Below are 15,168 nucleotides of genomic sequence, written 5' to 3'. Positions count from 1 at the left end.
AGAGAGGAGCAAGCAGCAAACACATCCCAAACCCACAGCAGAAGGAAGAGCCACGAGGGCAGCAAGAAACAAACACAGGGGAGCAACCAGGAGAGGAGCAAGCAGCAAACACAGCCCAGAGCACAAGGGAGAGCCATGAGGGCAGCAAGGAGCAAACACAGGGGAACAACTACGAGAAGAGCAAGGACGAAACACAAGGGACAAACCAGGAGGGCAGCGAGCAGCAAACACATCCCAAACCCAAAGCACAAGGGAGATGAATGAGGGCAGCAAGGGGCAAACACAGGGAACAACCAGGAGAGGAGCAAGGAGGAAACACAAGGGACAAACCAGGAGGGGAGCAAGGAGCAAACACAGGGAACAACTACGAGAAGAGCAAGGAGGAAACACAAGGGACAAACCAGGAGGGGAGCAAGCAGCAAACATCACGACAGCAGAGGGAAGGTTGCACACATTCCCCAGCAGGCTGAGCATACCACTGTTCCTGTCCCTGAGGTGGTCAACTTCCCGCACAGTATTAATTGAGAGATTGTTTATGACACTGCCAGGAGTGACGTAAGGGTCAGTTTCGGGGTCGATGTTTGGATAACCTTTCCATGGCTCACCAGGGCGAAACTCTAGGAATACAGATGCAGGAAAGAAGCTTATTTTCACCGTATTTTTAAAAAGGAAACAGCTGTCTAAACAATACATCTCCTAATGACTGAAAATCCGAAACCCTTTAAACATTTAATTTCCTTGATGTAGCCATCACTGTACTAATTTAATTTCTGATTTCTCTGGCAGACACACTTCTCTCTGTACAGTAAAGCTGCCGTTCTCCATTTCCATTGCTGAGAACACCCCTGGTGCCCTCCTGCACTGGCTGCTGCCCCAGGAGGAGGTGCCCGGGCACGGAGGGAGGGCAGGGCTGTACCTGGGGGCCAATTAACACTGCTAGAGCCATTAGGCGATTTGGCACGGGGCCAGCCATCCCCAATGGAGCCGGGAGGACTGGCTGGGGAGTTACTGCTGTTCAGGAAGTCGTAAGGAACAAACGGAGAATCTTCCAGCCTAAAACCACTTGAAATAGCACCTGATGGGAAAAAAAAAAGCAAAAAAAAAAAAAAAAAAAAGCAGTCAAATATTTTTCATGGCTGGTTTTTATATCCCTATATAAATACATATAAAATCGTGCCCTTGTAAATCATTCATGAAATATAGAGCAGCACACTGTCCTCCTGTGATGCCAGGTTATACTGGAGATCATACAGGAGTGATGAATCAAAATGAAATATGTCTGAGTAATTCAGGAGAAAACTATAAGAATAATATACTCTCTCCTGAGTAATTCAGGAGAAAACTATAAGAATAATCCCCCATGAAACTACTTCACTAAAACAGTACATATATTCAAAGAAACATGTTCAACTCAAGTAAAGCATTAATTCCAGAGGTAAGAGCATTCTGTGGGACCCCATTTGACTAACAGGGCTCTGTGGTGGGAGAGCTCATGAAAGAAACAGCTGCAACAAGTGAAGGATCTTTAGCAAAGCTCTGTGGATTCTATTCCTGTTCTTGGGAAGCAAAAAAATTAATTTGAAAACCCCTGAGACAGAGAAAGGAATGGTTTAAAAGTTACCAGACAGCAAAGCCAGTTCTGAGGGAACCAGGGATTGCATGAGATAGAGAGATTCCTGCTCTGGTCAGAAAACACCTGCAGGTAAAGCAGCACCACCACTGCCTGAGGCAACAGTGGGAGGGGTTCAGCAGGGCAGCTGCAGGGAATGCACGACCAGAGGCAGCTCAGAGCAGCAAAGCAGCTGATGCCCCTAAAAATACCCCGACAATCTGAGACTGAATGGTAACAGGAGACTGGGGACATTTACAACTATCTTTAGACACAGATTCTTGGGCTATAGACTCGAATTTTAACTGGATGATTTCAAGCAACTGAAACAGCTGAAATGTCATATGAATCTTGATTACTGGAATGAAACACGAAGCAACCAAGTTCAGCTCCTCTAAAACTAAGGACAGCAATGGTACCAAGTCTAGCCCTTGTAAGCTCTTCCCAATTTTAGAATGCAAACACAGACATTCATAACCAAAACCTGCCAGTAAAAATGTCAGCCATGCCCAGAATGTGGTAAATCCCCCAAAATCACCTTAGGACAGAAGGGTGGTGGGAGCGAAAACTTGAAAACCAAGCTTTTGGCTCAAAAATATACGAAGCATTCCACTGGAGATTAAGGTAAAGCTAGTAGCAATAGTCACAGTTACAGAAAAGTCTGGTTAAAAAATGAGTTCTGTAGAACGTTTCTACTAATCTCATCACAAGATCATTCTGTGAGCACAGTCAGCAAGCTGTGGCTGCTGTGGCAGACAAGCAGCAAGCTGGCACAGACAGCACAACAGAAACTGTTGTATGTAACACAGGAGTGACAACCCAGCCCAACCAGCACTGCAAGGCTGCAGTGACCCCAGAACCCTGAGGCCAACCTGGGGTCACTCCCTGAGCACTGTGCTGCCCAAGGAGTGCTGCACATACCATGTTTGCTGGAGTTCTGATCTAGGGATGTGTTCATAGAAATGCTGTCGACTGTAGTCCATTTCCTCAGCCGAGACTGTGGCTCTTTAATACTGCTCATATCCAGGTTTACATTCAAGTTTGAGTTCATTCCTGAAAGCACACACAGCTCATGAGACAGAGCAAAGCTCTCCCAGGGCTCCTGGCCACTGCTGCCCCAGAAAGCACTGAAGAGCACGTTACCATGGTTATGTCATGCTTCAAGTCTCTGCTGCTGAGGAACGTTCTAGCACTGAAACCAGGGAACTCTCTGCACACAGAAGCTAAGCTGAGCAATGCAAAGCACTCCCAAGTTCTCAGCTCATGTCCTCATGCAAAAATGTCAGTGGAAGAAGACATTAGGAAGTTAAGAGAAACTAAAATGTAAATACCTAAAAGAGGGGGCAAACAGAACTCCTCTTGCCCTGCTGTAGCTGTGGTCTGTACCTCAGATGTTTCTCTGCCAGAGAATCAAGACAATGCCAACCCAAATCTGCTCAAATACCTGGAAGAACCAGGCTCTTCTGGGCTTGGACAACGTGCCCACATGTTTGACCTTGCCATGCCTGCTCCTTTCCAAGTCTGTCAGAATCCTGAACTCACAGCTCTACCTGGTACCCTTCCAGCCCTCCAGATCTGTTTACTTCTTCTCTGAAAACAAACACTACAAGAGTTTAACTTGGGAACACAGACACACAGGGAACTTCTCAAATGTCTCCTAGAAACACCTTCCTTCAGCACTGGGAACAAGGGCTTCCTCTTGCTCCTAAGTGCACTTTCACAGCCATAAAGAAATTGGTTTACTTTTTGAGGGGGTTTTGTTTATTTTTCTTAAAGGCATGAGCAAGAGTTGGTGGCAGAAAAGCCTCCTCTTGAAATGCCTCAGGAAAAGTGCTTGGAACAGGATGGAGTTTTATAAAATATAACAACTATCAATAGGTCAATCAGAAAAAAAGGGAATGTCCAGCTGATCCTGTTTCTGACACCTCCCTCTGGCATTTTGCTGTTGTCAGAGCAGTAACTCTGCAGCACAGCAACCTTCTACCTCTGGAGGAGCTGCAGAGACCAGAGTTCTGAGAGAAGGGGTAGAAAGGCCCCAGGCTGGCAGAGGGGCACATCTGTGACCAGGCCAGTGCCAGCCCCAGCAGGCACAGCTCTGTCACAGCTCTGTGTAGGATTGTGTGGGCTGAGTGATGGACACCAGTCCCTGGATATAATCCATCATTTAAACACTTCGCAGAAGTAATTCTTCATATCCTACTGTGGAAGAGTTTCTATTAGTTATATAGTTATACTATTAGTTATAGTATACTCAGTACTAGTTATTAGTTATATCAGCTATACTCACTTAAAGGTTGTTTTTATTAATAGAAATACTTAATTCTACAATGAAATGGGATGTGAGTGCAGAACTGGTCAGGGAGAGAAAAGGATGCTCTGGGTGAGTATCTAGTGAATCCTGACAAATCCCTTCCCTGAAATGGAAACAGAACCTCCTTGCTCTCCTTGCTGGGTCTCCTGACACTGGAATGGGAACACAGAGAAAAAACAAACCCAAGAATGTTCCAGGAGAAGCTGGGCAGGGTGAGCTCCCTCTCACACAGCCACACCACCACGCTGCACTGGGAGGTGACACCAGCCTTCCTCTGCACTCCATTCTTCACTAGGGGGGAAGAAATTCCAGCAAATGCTTCTCCTGCCCTTCAGCCTTTATGTGAGCACTGAGGGTGGCTCTGTGTGCTGAGCAGAGGGACCCCAAACCATTCCAGACTCCTGAGGGATCTCAAAGCAACCTGACACGCCCTGCAGGCTCCTGAGCCATGGTTCATGTGAGAGAGCAGCTGTGGGGCAGTGCACAGCAATTCCAGCTCCAGGAACGAACACAGAGGAGCCTGACCTGGGCAGGATGCAATCCCTCAGTGCACAGTTTGGTGAGAAAGTGAAATATGCCTTTCCTTAGGACTAACACGGTGTGTCAATGGCTACAAAACTTCCTTTGTATGCCTTGCCCTTTGAATGAAAGCAGAACTGGACATTGATGCCAAGCATCACCAGCAGCTCTGAAGCAGCAGCCTGGACCTGAGGCTGGCCCCAAGCCACCCCAGTGTGGCACTGTCCTGGCCAGAGCCACTCTGCCTGCAAGCACAGGGACCCAGCTGCATATCCAGCAACAAACTGCCCTGCAGAGGCCAATGAGAATGCAATCAGCCCAACAGAAATGGCCCAATTAGAATAATAAGAGAGAAAAGCAAAAATGAAGGGGAGGAAAGAAACGGGGGTAAGGAACAGAGGTAAATGGTAAACAGCTGTAGTAAGATAGCATTAAAAAGGGACCTAAAGTAAGAAGAAAATATACAAGCCTGGAATTTCTGAAGTAGAAATTGGACAGAAGCCTGAAAATGTAGGGAGAAAGAAACAGGAGATGTTTGTATTTATAAATGTTCAAACATTTTGCCTAATGAGACAACAATTCTTTAAAAATGCAAAGCCAAAAGCTTTCTTTCCTGGACAAAACAACTAACAGGCAAAGTGACTGTTCTACCTTTGCAATCCTAGAGCCATTGAAAGCATTTCTGAATTCCCAATAAAAATGCCTACATCAATGGATTCTGTGCATGGATTCTACTTCTTCAAGTCCTTTAGCTCCAGGGATGAGGACTTTGTATCACCCTGGGGATCCAGGAAACAAAAGGAGCACCAAAAGGAGCCTGTCATTCCTCAGGACTGTAAAGTATTCTGCACTGAGACAGGGACACTCACTGGGAATGAGTGCACTTGGGGAAAAGTTATTGGTGAGCAAGGGTAACCCCACACAGAACTACGACTGCCACTAAAAAGGGAAGCACTGACAGGGTTACAGTCATTTTCCAGGAGGAGGCATGGGGAAAAGTGGGGCTGTGTGTCACACAAACACAGGCTGACTGCAGGGCACCCACCTATAGGGAAGCTGCTGAATGCATTGATTGGTGAGGGCCCTTTCTGCAGCTCAGGAGTAGTGTGGGGCATGACATTCTCGAGGAAGGATTTCATGGAGGGCTGATGGAGTGACTGCTGTTGAGAGGGTGGAGTTTGCTGCTTCATTAACAGGTTTGGATCAAGCTGACGGGACTGTTGCATCATCTGTTGCTGCATACTAAGAGATCGACCCTTTAAAAAAACAGAGCAGTTACAACACCAATGAGCAAAAGCTTTTCCATGTTCTGAGAAAGAGAAATGCACCTCTGTGCCCTGTGCACCCTGCACAGCCATAAGCCCAGCACCCAGTCCCTCCTCTAAAGCTCCATCCACCCCTGCACACTTCAGTGCGAGTCACAGCAGGAAATGCAGCTCAGGATGAAAAGCAGCTCCCAGGAGAGCCTGAGAGGGGAGAGTGAGGAGTTTCCTTACCTGCTGCTCCTGCTGCTGCCGACCCCCTGAAGGCACACTCCTCTGGGGCTGTGCCTTCTGCTGCTGAGCCAGCAGCCGCTGCGAGACACACCAGGGTTAGAGCAGGACAGACACAGCCCCTGCCACCCGCAGCCACAGCCAGCACCAGCTCACCTGTAACTGGGAGATCTGAGAAAGCTGGTTTAACTGGGACAGTTGATTCAACATGGCTACCTGTTGTGGGCCAAAAAGTGGGCTCAGGCCACCGCTGTTTGGTGCATACTTCAGTAATGATACTGGAACCTGCAACACACACCAGGGCCAAGGGCAACTGTCACAGCTCTACTCAGGCCAGAATATGAGAATACTGGAACCTCTGGTCAACACATGCCTGGCTTCATCAAGCCAAATGTGCTCCCAAATATTTACTGAATAAATATCAGCAGCACCAACAAACAAGGAACAATTTTCTGAAGCTGCATTTGGATAGTTCATACACAGAGTGCTTTCTGTATCACTTACCTGAGGGGATAGTAATGGAGGAGGCACTTGAGCACGTGGATTAGGCTGAGATGAATTAAGAGGTTGTGCTGGAGGCTGCTGCATGCTCCTGGGCTGTGCTGCTATATTCCCAACACCAAACACACTGGGATTGCCATTCTGGGGAAAAGATGGGCAGTCAGTGACAGAAAACCTCTTCTGCTGCTTCTCCCACCCCACACATTTCAATCACAAGTTAAACAGATATCAATTACACGAGCAGCTACAACATTATATCAAAAGGCATTAAATGCAGTAAGTAACACACCAAGGATATGCACACAGCCTTACCTGTCTAACAGAATTCAAGCTTTGCATACCCAGCCCTGCTAGGGAGCCCAGGGCTTGGTTAGGTAGTGCATTATTTGAAGGGGGAAGCTTCATGTTTTGATTGGACATAAACTGCATGTTTTGGGACTCGTCTGCTACAATGCCATCCTGATGGGACAGACAAACCGAGGCGCAACAACCAGCCAGCAAGCAAGCAGAAGGGAGAAACCATTGCAGGAGCAGAAGGGAAGAGTCACAGGACAGTCCAGCACCAGCAGGAGATAGGCAGAAAACAAAAGAGATCAGGTTAGTCATCGGCACCGCCAAGGCCTACAGAGAGCGCTTAGTACAGTCATCAGTGAGTTAACAAGAACAGATCTGTGTCCTGGACTAACCAGCCAGCCCTCAGCCCCCCTGCAGCGGGTCAGGAGCACACAGCCCACTGCCCAGGACACAGCGAGGGAGCTCAGCAGTGTCCCCAGACAGACCCCACCGACCTTATCGAAGTAAGGACCGCGATCCATGGAAGACTCTTTGGGAATTTGGGGACGAGAACCGGGGCCTTTTCCAACCGCACGATTGTAATCTCCCACGCCCAGGCCGTGCTTGTCCATCTCCATCCTCTTGTCCTGCAGTAACCCTGGGCACAGAGAGCTGGCTGCACACCCTGGGGGCTCAGCCCCAGCCACACCGACACCAGCTTTGTGCTGGGGAGCTGAGCTGGGGCAGGACAGCCCTGGACACACAGCACCTGAGCTGTGCACAGCCCTGGACACACAGCACCCCAGCTTTGAGAGGACACCCCGGGTACCAATGCTCGCACACATCTGAGACGTGGAATCACCACCAACACACTTTGCAAGGCTTCACGCAGTAATATCTGTCAGCTTGCTCTTAAAATCAAGTATGTATAATTGTTTAAACTTGCAGTAATTTAAATATCCCGCTTGTCATTAATACTGAAATCTAAAACCCAAAAGACTATGAGCCCCAAAGTGAAAATACCCAATTTTGAAGTGGAATAAGGAGAGAGTAACTACACTAAAAACTACAATTAGTTTTAGTTAAACATTCTATCACCACAGTATACTGTAATTAATGTATTAAGAATTATTTTTCATTTGCTAAAGAAGTAACAGTAATTGGAATCAAATAAACTGTAACTGCTCCCAAGTAATTTTATACTCAGGTTTAAGCATTTCTAAAATAACTGTGCAATATTAATTCAGTTCTTAGAACGGAACACGTGTTTCCAAGAATGAACCCAATGAGCCCGTGTGGGATTTGGTGTGTTTCTGTTTATACTCAGTGGAGGTGCCCAGAGGGCAATCAAGATATTTATATTACAAGGAACAACCCCACCACACCCTGAAAACATCGTCTCATGCCAGTTTAACATATATAAATATGGATAAGCTTAGTTTGATATGTGGCCAATATTCCTATAGCAACCAGGTGATTCTGTGTGCAGCATTAGTCACACACACAAATACTCTTCTCTGCAAGGACATTCCTTTTCTTTAGGGAAATATACACTTAACTACATATAGCTATATATACACTACATATCATTTGAAAAATGTAATTTACAGAAGGATATAAGGTAAAAGAGAGTATGGAAGAAAAAGCAATAAAGCCCAGCTCAGTTCTACTGCTCTTACCTCCAGACATGTCCATCTTATTGCTCTGTATGGTTTCTTCTGGTGATTCTCTCTGAAGTAATAAAATAAATCACAGTTATTTATTTTTTAAGATAAAACAAAGAGATTCCTGCACACTATTACAATTCAAAACTGCAAGAAAGAAAAATCAAGACAATCAGATGCTATTTTAAAGCATTTCCTCCCTTCAGTTCCTATCCAGTCAAGAACACATTCCCTCACCAGAACTCCTAGTAAATGCAGTAAAGCATCAGGCTATGGGATGAATACCTGGGTATATGGTTATAAAACCACTTCTCCTCAATAAAGAGGTCTTTTTGCAATGAGAATCCACAGAAAAGGGATGGCTGACAGGGGAGACAAACACAAGTAAAGAGAAAACCAGGATGAAAACGAACACTTGGCAACTGAGCATTTCCATGTCTGCACATTGCAACGAGCCCTGTGGAAAGGCAGCAAATCCAGACAGAGACAAATACTTACTGAAAAACTGAGATTTGTGAATTGCTTAATGAATGGATTGATCCATGTTTCATCTTGCTTATTTCCACCTTTCATTATTCCCTTAAAAACAGAAAGGAATTCCTGTGATACTCAGATCTGACTTTAATTACATCAACACGTGTTAAGAATGAAAATTAAAGTGTAATGTGCAAGTGCAGTAATCCCTTCTGACTCAGCCTTCAGAAATGACTGCAAGCCTTGCCCTCAGCTGCTCCTCACCTTTGTGGGCATTTTCTTCATGTAGGGTGGCCAGTTCAACGAGGGGTTAGCTTCTTGTGAGGAACCGCTGTTCCACATTCCAATCTCCACATCCTCCTCTTCCTCCCAGCTGGTCTGACGACTGCCACTCAATGGCATGTCATCTCCACACCAACTATCTTGCATAGATTTAGGCCCTGGTGGTGGAAGAACCCAGCAGTGAACACTGCAGCAGCAGCAGCTCCACCAAAGAGCCTAGTGCAAGGTAAAAACCCCTGGAAAATACGAAGCTTCCAGAGAGGGATTTCAGCCTTGCCAAGCACACTGAGAGCACTCACCAGGCTTGCTTGGAGGCTGCTGCCCCAGGGCAGTGTTTCCCCAGCCAGAGGTGCCTCCTGCATCGCTGACAGGCTCTCCCCAGCTCGTACCAGTGTCCATGGGCTTGCCCCACGCTGCTGTCCCGTTATCCACAGTGGTGGCTGGAGCAGGAGGCTCTCCCCAACCTTTGCAAAGCAGGGGGAGTTATTGGCATCGTTCCGAACAGGGTTTTAGAGCTACCTAAAGAGACTCAAGTGTTTTGCCTTTTCTATATGCTTAACATACAGTAAAAAGCATGTGAGCACATATTTTTGTTTTGTGTGAGGGTCATTGTTACAACTGCAAGCTGTTCCTTAAATAAAAGTAATCACAAAAGCACAAATTCTATATTTACAGAATTGCATTCTGATAATGCAAATTTCTAAGATATTAAGCTAAGAGCTGCTTGTTACATGTAACTGACCCCATTTGGCACTTGAAAAAGAGATACAGCACAAAATAGTTCCTATATCCCATAAAGTTCCTCTGCAAAATCATTATTAACTGCTCATGAAGCTACAAGACCAGAAAGTCTGACACCAAATCCTTATAAACCCATCACCCCTAATTCTGTCCTGCAGAAGCTCAATGTGCTTCTTTTTTTTTGAAGGCTCATTGGCAAAATTAAATTTTATCTGGTTTAGAATAATTTAGGAAAGTATTTCAATCCTCAGACACTATTTTAAGTATTTTCTCTGTGTTCCCACTCCCCAGAACTCAAGCAGAGCTGTTTAGCCCTTATTACTGCAGTTATTTAAAACTGGAGCAGATCTCCAATCTGTACAAACACATCAATGCTCTGTGACAATGCTGTTCATTTCTTTAACAAACAGAAATTGTACTTCATTGCCTCTCTGCCGTTTCCACTCTGAAACTAAAATATTGTTCTAAGAAGCAAGACTAAAAAGGAGCTTTACAGTCAATAGAAAATACAAATTTGGGTAAAAGGCAGGCTTACCAGAACCCGAGCTGCTCTCCTTGCTAGACATGGCACTTGAAGACAGTAGTTGCGGGTGTACCTGTGCTTGCTGGTCTGAACTGCTGCTACTGTTAGGGACATTTTTATTCCACATGTTCACATTTTTGTAGTTGTACTTGCTGGGATCACCCCAAGCAGAGGTTCCATCATCAATCTCCATCTTGCGGCGAATGGATTCGGGGGACGGCTCCTCCCAGCCCGTGGGCTCCTCCTCCTTGGCTGGGGCTGGCATGGGCCCCCCCAGCCAGCCGGACCCCGGGGGCTTGTTGGTGGCAGACGGGGCTCCCCAAGAGCCAACATCCTGCTTGTTCCACTCAGGAGAGCTGGCTGGCTTTGACGAGTCCCCCCAGACTTGAGGCTGACTGGATTTCGGAGGGTCTCCCCAGCCCTGGCTCTGATTAGACTTCGCAGGCTCATCCCATCCTGAAGAGTTGCTTGGGGTCGCATTGTTGCCTCCCCAAGTAACAGAATTTGATTTACCTGGCTCATTCCAACCAGACACCGACCTGTCGCTGTTGCTGCCTCCAGAACTGGATTTCTTTGCCTCACCCCAGTGGTTACTTCTGGAGTTTTCACCCCAGCTATCACCAGCAGACACTGCCCAACCCTGGCTGGCCTTCTGTCCGTCTCCCCATCCCTGCTTCATCTTCGGTGTGTCATTCCAGGATGACTTTTCTTCTTTGCCACTTCCCCACGATTGATTGCTCTTGACCATTACTGTAGCAGCAGAATCTTCTTCCCACCCCCCTTGGCTGTTTGACCCTTTGGAGTCTCCCCACCTTGTAGCAGACTTTGGATCTCCCCACCCCGATACAGATGAGGTATCGTTATTATTAGGGCTAGGTCTATCCACACACCCCCCTGAGCTGGAAGTCTGTGTCACAGAGCCCCCCCAGGCCTCTGTCCCATTGTCAGTTTTCCTTTCACCCCTCGGTGACGTTTCGGTGTCCCAGGCAGTGTTCTGTTTGATTGGAGTCTGTCCCCACCCGGAGTTGGAAAGGACGCGCGGATCTAGGTCAGTTCTGTTCACTATGCTTTGGAGTAACGTGTGCTGGTCGACTTTCCTCCTCTCTCGGTTCTGGCCCTCGGCAGCCGCTCTGTCCTCGTGGCAGCCGGCGCTCTCCGAGCTGCCCTCGCTGTCCCCCGTACCTGTTTTGGCCCACGTGCTGCTCTGCTCAGCCATCTGGGAGGCAGCAGAACCCTGGCTGCTCATCTCCTCCTCCTCAGTAGACTTCCATCCGTTTGTAAACTTCCTGCTGCTTCCATTGAGGCCCTCGTTGGAATGCTGATTGCCGGGCAGTTTGCTCCACTCCCCGTTGGGGATGTTGGTGCCAGTGCTCTGTGCAGGGCTGCCCCATCCTCTTCTGCTCCCGCCGGCGCTCGCACCGCTCCCGTTTCCCCAGGGCATGTTCTGGGAGCCGACTGCCCCTGCCTCCCACACCCCTCCGCCTTTATTCCCGTTGATTTGAAAGTTAGTGCTGCCGGGCCCGCTGCCGCCCGGCTGCATTAGAGTTGCATTCACAGTGTCACCATTAGCTTGGCTGTTTGGGCCTGGACATTTGTCTCCAGAGTAACTAGAACCATAGGCACCCCAGGTAGTACCGTAAGAGCCGCCAGTTTTGGCCTCACCGTTGCTCAGGTGAGAGATGGAAGTGCCGTTTGCCACTGGAGAGGCCTGAATCTGAGAATGATTCATTGTGCTCACGCGCCAGGCCCCGGGCCCTGCAGTGCTGGGCAGCTCGTTCATCTGCACCGAACCAGCAGAGTTTGGTAAACTAGAGGTCATAAAGTTAGTAGTGTTATTTGGTCCATTCATTTCAGTGTTAAGGTTTTGAGGTTGTCCACTGAATGAAACATTCCTTGTACCATTTACTTCAGAATCACAACTTTCCTGAAGGCTTCCCCAGGAACCGTGGGCCGAGCCACCCACTTTCGAGTTAATACTCTGGCTGTTGGCCATCTGACCTATGGTACTGCACTGAATGCTTGTGCCAGGACTCCCACTCCCCACGGACCCTTTCAGGGCATGTCCACTGTTCTCCAACACGGACCAGGCACCATGGTTGCCATTTGAATTCAAAGTGCTTGGATTTAACCCTCCATTTGATGAAGAGCTTATGGTGCCCCAAGCATTCATTCTATTGTTGCTACTTTCAGATTTGCTGTCAGGAGCATCCACAGAAACTTGACATGTGCTTATTATGGACCCGTGGGATAACCCCCAGGGCCCATTAATACTTCCATTGCCCACATTATTGCTGTTGCTACCAACCACAAACTTATTCTGCGCCCCGTGGCCGAGGCCGTTGCGAATGCCGTCGCCCTCTCCTGCCGCGCTCCCTGAAGCCATGATCACGAGGTTGCGCTCCGACCCAGAGCTGGAGGCAGAGTCAGTGTCCATACATTCTGAAGTCAGCTCTGGGTCACTGCCAGTGATTGATGGCCATGCTTCTTTGTCAGAGCCGTCTACGATAACTTTATCCCAGTTTGTGCTGGAGTCGCTATTTGAAGAGACTGGTCCCCAGTGAGAATTTTCATAATGGGATCCTAGACCACTGTGGTTCAGATCTAGAATGAAGAAGGAAAGCCCAAGGGCATTATTATGAGTTTAGTGTTATTACTTAATTAAGCAGAAAAGGGGGGGGGAAAAAGTATAAAGAGATTAAGCCAGGAATTATTTTGCTTACTATTTTGCTTCTGTTATAACTACAGTCATGGCAAGTGACAGAGAAAGCTTTAAGTACAGCTGCCCAAAGGCTGCCACGCACAACCCAGAACACCTACCAGCATGCAGAGCTGCTCTCACAAAAACCTCAGAAAACTTTACACTCCTAAAGGTCTTTTTCTTCCAGAAAAACATTTTTTAAAAGGATATTCTGTATCACCACATACAAACTATTTTCTAAAACACATATAGGTATTAAAAACCACAATAGTAAATAAAACCTGAAAACACACCGGAAGGCAGAAATTCCAAGAGGACATGGCCCTGGCCCAGCAGTACCAAGTGCTGTGTGACAGCAGCCAGAGAACACACACCTTCCCACCCGTTACAGACGTTGTATAGGAGCCTTCAGTACAAGTTATTCAAGGTATTTTCCTTTATACAGCAACAGCTTGGCACAAAAAGCACAAGACCCATCTGAAATACTGCTTTCAGAATGCACAAGCCTATTTTTAATTAATTTGTCATCAATATCAATATTACTGATCCTACAGTGAAACAGAACTGAGTGCAAGGCCCTGGCTCCCAGAGCTGGAGCAGCACAGAGCAGGGATCACCCACTGCAGCTCAGCCCTGGCACTCAGCTGAGCCTCCCCTGGCACACCAAGGTGAGGAACAAGGATGGGGGCCCAGCAGTTTGGACCAGGAGGAGCGGCAAAGCCCTTGGCAGGCAGGCAGAGTGCTGTGATGGTGTGTGACAGCTGCACGGTCCTGGAGAGCCACCACCACCCTTGGGAGAGCCAGGATTTGGCTGAGCATAACCCAGGACCTGCCCATTCGGGTGGCACCACAAGAACACTGCCATGGCTGAACAACTGCCCAACAAACGTCAAGGTTTCACCTCTCCCTCCGGTATTTTAAAAAAGGACATTTAACCTGCACTAAGGGACTGATCAAAGAGCTGTGTGCACTCTGGGGAGCGACAGAACCAACGGCACAGAACAAGATCCTGATCACACAAACACCATCCCAGGAACAGCGTCCCTTTAAAGCAACACAAAGGCACACACAGATGGCAAACAGCCTGGATTCAGCACTGAGAGATACAGGTTAGGACTACAAGTCACAGGGAAACGGTAAAACAAACTCTGATTTGCACAGCAGCAGAACACATGAAGAAAGCTTGTGTTTATCCCAATTCTGTTACCCGAATATAGCTGCAGTTTGTGCACAGCTGATCCACAAGCAGCACGCAGTGATTAACTTCCACTCAGCTGATTTCTCCCATTACACACAAAACTACTTAGACCAACAGTCCTTCTCCTGCACGTAAACTGTTAGTGATGTCTAGCATGAGTTCTGGAACATTCCTACCTGAACCTCCCCAGCTCGGGCACTTCAGAGACCAAGGATACAAACACTGAGCAAGCAGATACCAGCTCTGACTTTCTGTATCTGGCAGGGACCACAGAACACCCTCAAAACTGAAAAATGACATGTGACAACACCCTGCATTTGGTGCAAGCACAGGGAGCCAGAACAGCCCACTCTTGCTTTTCTTCCCAAAACTATTTAGAGTTGCAACTGAACTTTTGGTGCCTAAATCCTTGACAAAAAAAAAAAAACATTTACACAAACCCAAGTTTCTTAAAATTCTGTAATCTGCTAAGATTGCTTTCGGTAATTTTTAATTTAATGCTTTCCAGCTATGAGTTATCCTGCAGGAAACATTTGCAAAAAACTATGTATTTCAAAAAGCAGTTTGTCATCACATGGGCTAAAATAAACAGGATTGATAAGTGTAAATTAAGAAATACCTGAATCTTGCACCCTCTGCCTCCTTTTCCTGCTCCAGCACACCTGGCACCCCAGGCTGTCAATACCATACCTTGCAATCACTGCACCTTTGGGCCTTATGAACAAATGCATTTTAGTGAGTACAGTCCTGAGCTTTTAGCAAACAAATCAAGACATGATTTCCTCCACAGTGTGACATGTCTCTGACAGGAAGCACAAGCTTGCACAGATTATTCAATACCATAAGAGGCAAGTCAGCATGGAAGCATAAATGTAAAAAAAA

The 15,168-nt window shown here is 47.2% G+C and overlaps 1 protein-coding gene across 1 annotated transcript in view; it reads right to left on the bottom strand.

Annotated features, from left to right (window-relative positions):
- TNRC6A (trinucleotide repeat containing adaptor 6A) overlaps window positions 1–15,168 on the bottom strand; it is a 43,136-nt gene that overhangs the window by 4,851 nt on the left and 23,117 nt on the right. The window contains exons 8-20 of the mRNA XM_058815811.1: window positions 10,403–12,991; window positions 9,426–9,590; window positions 9,109–9,284; window positions 8,869–8,949; window positions 8,386–8,437; window positions 7,222–7,364; window positions 6,437–6,574; window positions 6,089–6,217; window positions 5,936–6,013; window positions 5,485–5,695; window positions 2,531–2,662; window positions 917–1,075; window positions 477–617 (exon numbers count right to left, since the gene is read on the bottom strand). Of these exons, the coding sequence (XP_058671794.1) occupies window positions 477–617; window positions 917–1,075; window positions 2,531–2,662; window positions 5,485–5,695; window positions 5,936–6,013; window positions 6,089–6,217; window positions 6,437–6,574; window positions 7,222–7,364; window positions 8,386–8,437; window positions 8,869–8,949; window positions 9,109–9,284; window positions 9,426–9,590; window positions 10,403–12,991 (4,194 nt within the window). The remainder of the gene's footprint in view (window positions 1–476; window positions 618–916; window positions 1,076–2,530; window positions 2,663–5,484; window positions 5,696–5,935; window positions 6,014–6,088; window positions 6,218–6,436; window positions 6,575–7,221; window positions 7,365–8,385; window positions 8,438–8,868; window positions 8,950–9,108; window positions 9,285–9,425; window positions 9,591–10,402; window positions 12,992–15,168) is intronic.

The sequence above is a fragment of the Ammospiza caudacuta genome, chromosome 17 (genome assembly GCF_027887145.1).
Source record: "Ammospiza caudacuta isolate bAmmCau1 chromosome 17, bAmmCau1.pri, whole genome shotgun sequence".
In the NCBI taxonomy this organism is placed as follows: domain Eukaryota; kingdom Metazoa; phylum Chordata; class Aves; order Passeriformes; family Passerellidae; genus Ammospiza; species Ammospiza caudacuta.
This window is presented reverse-complemented; position numbering and strand designations above follow the sequence as displayed.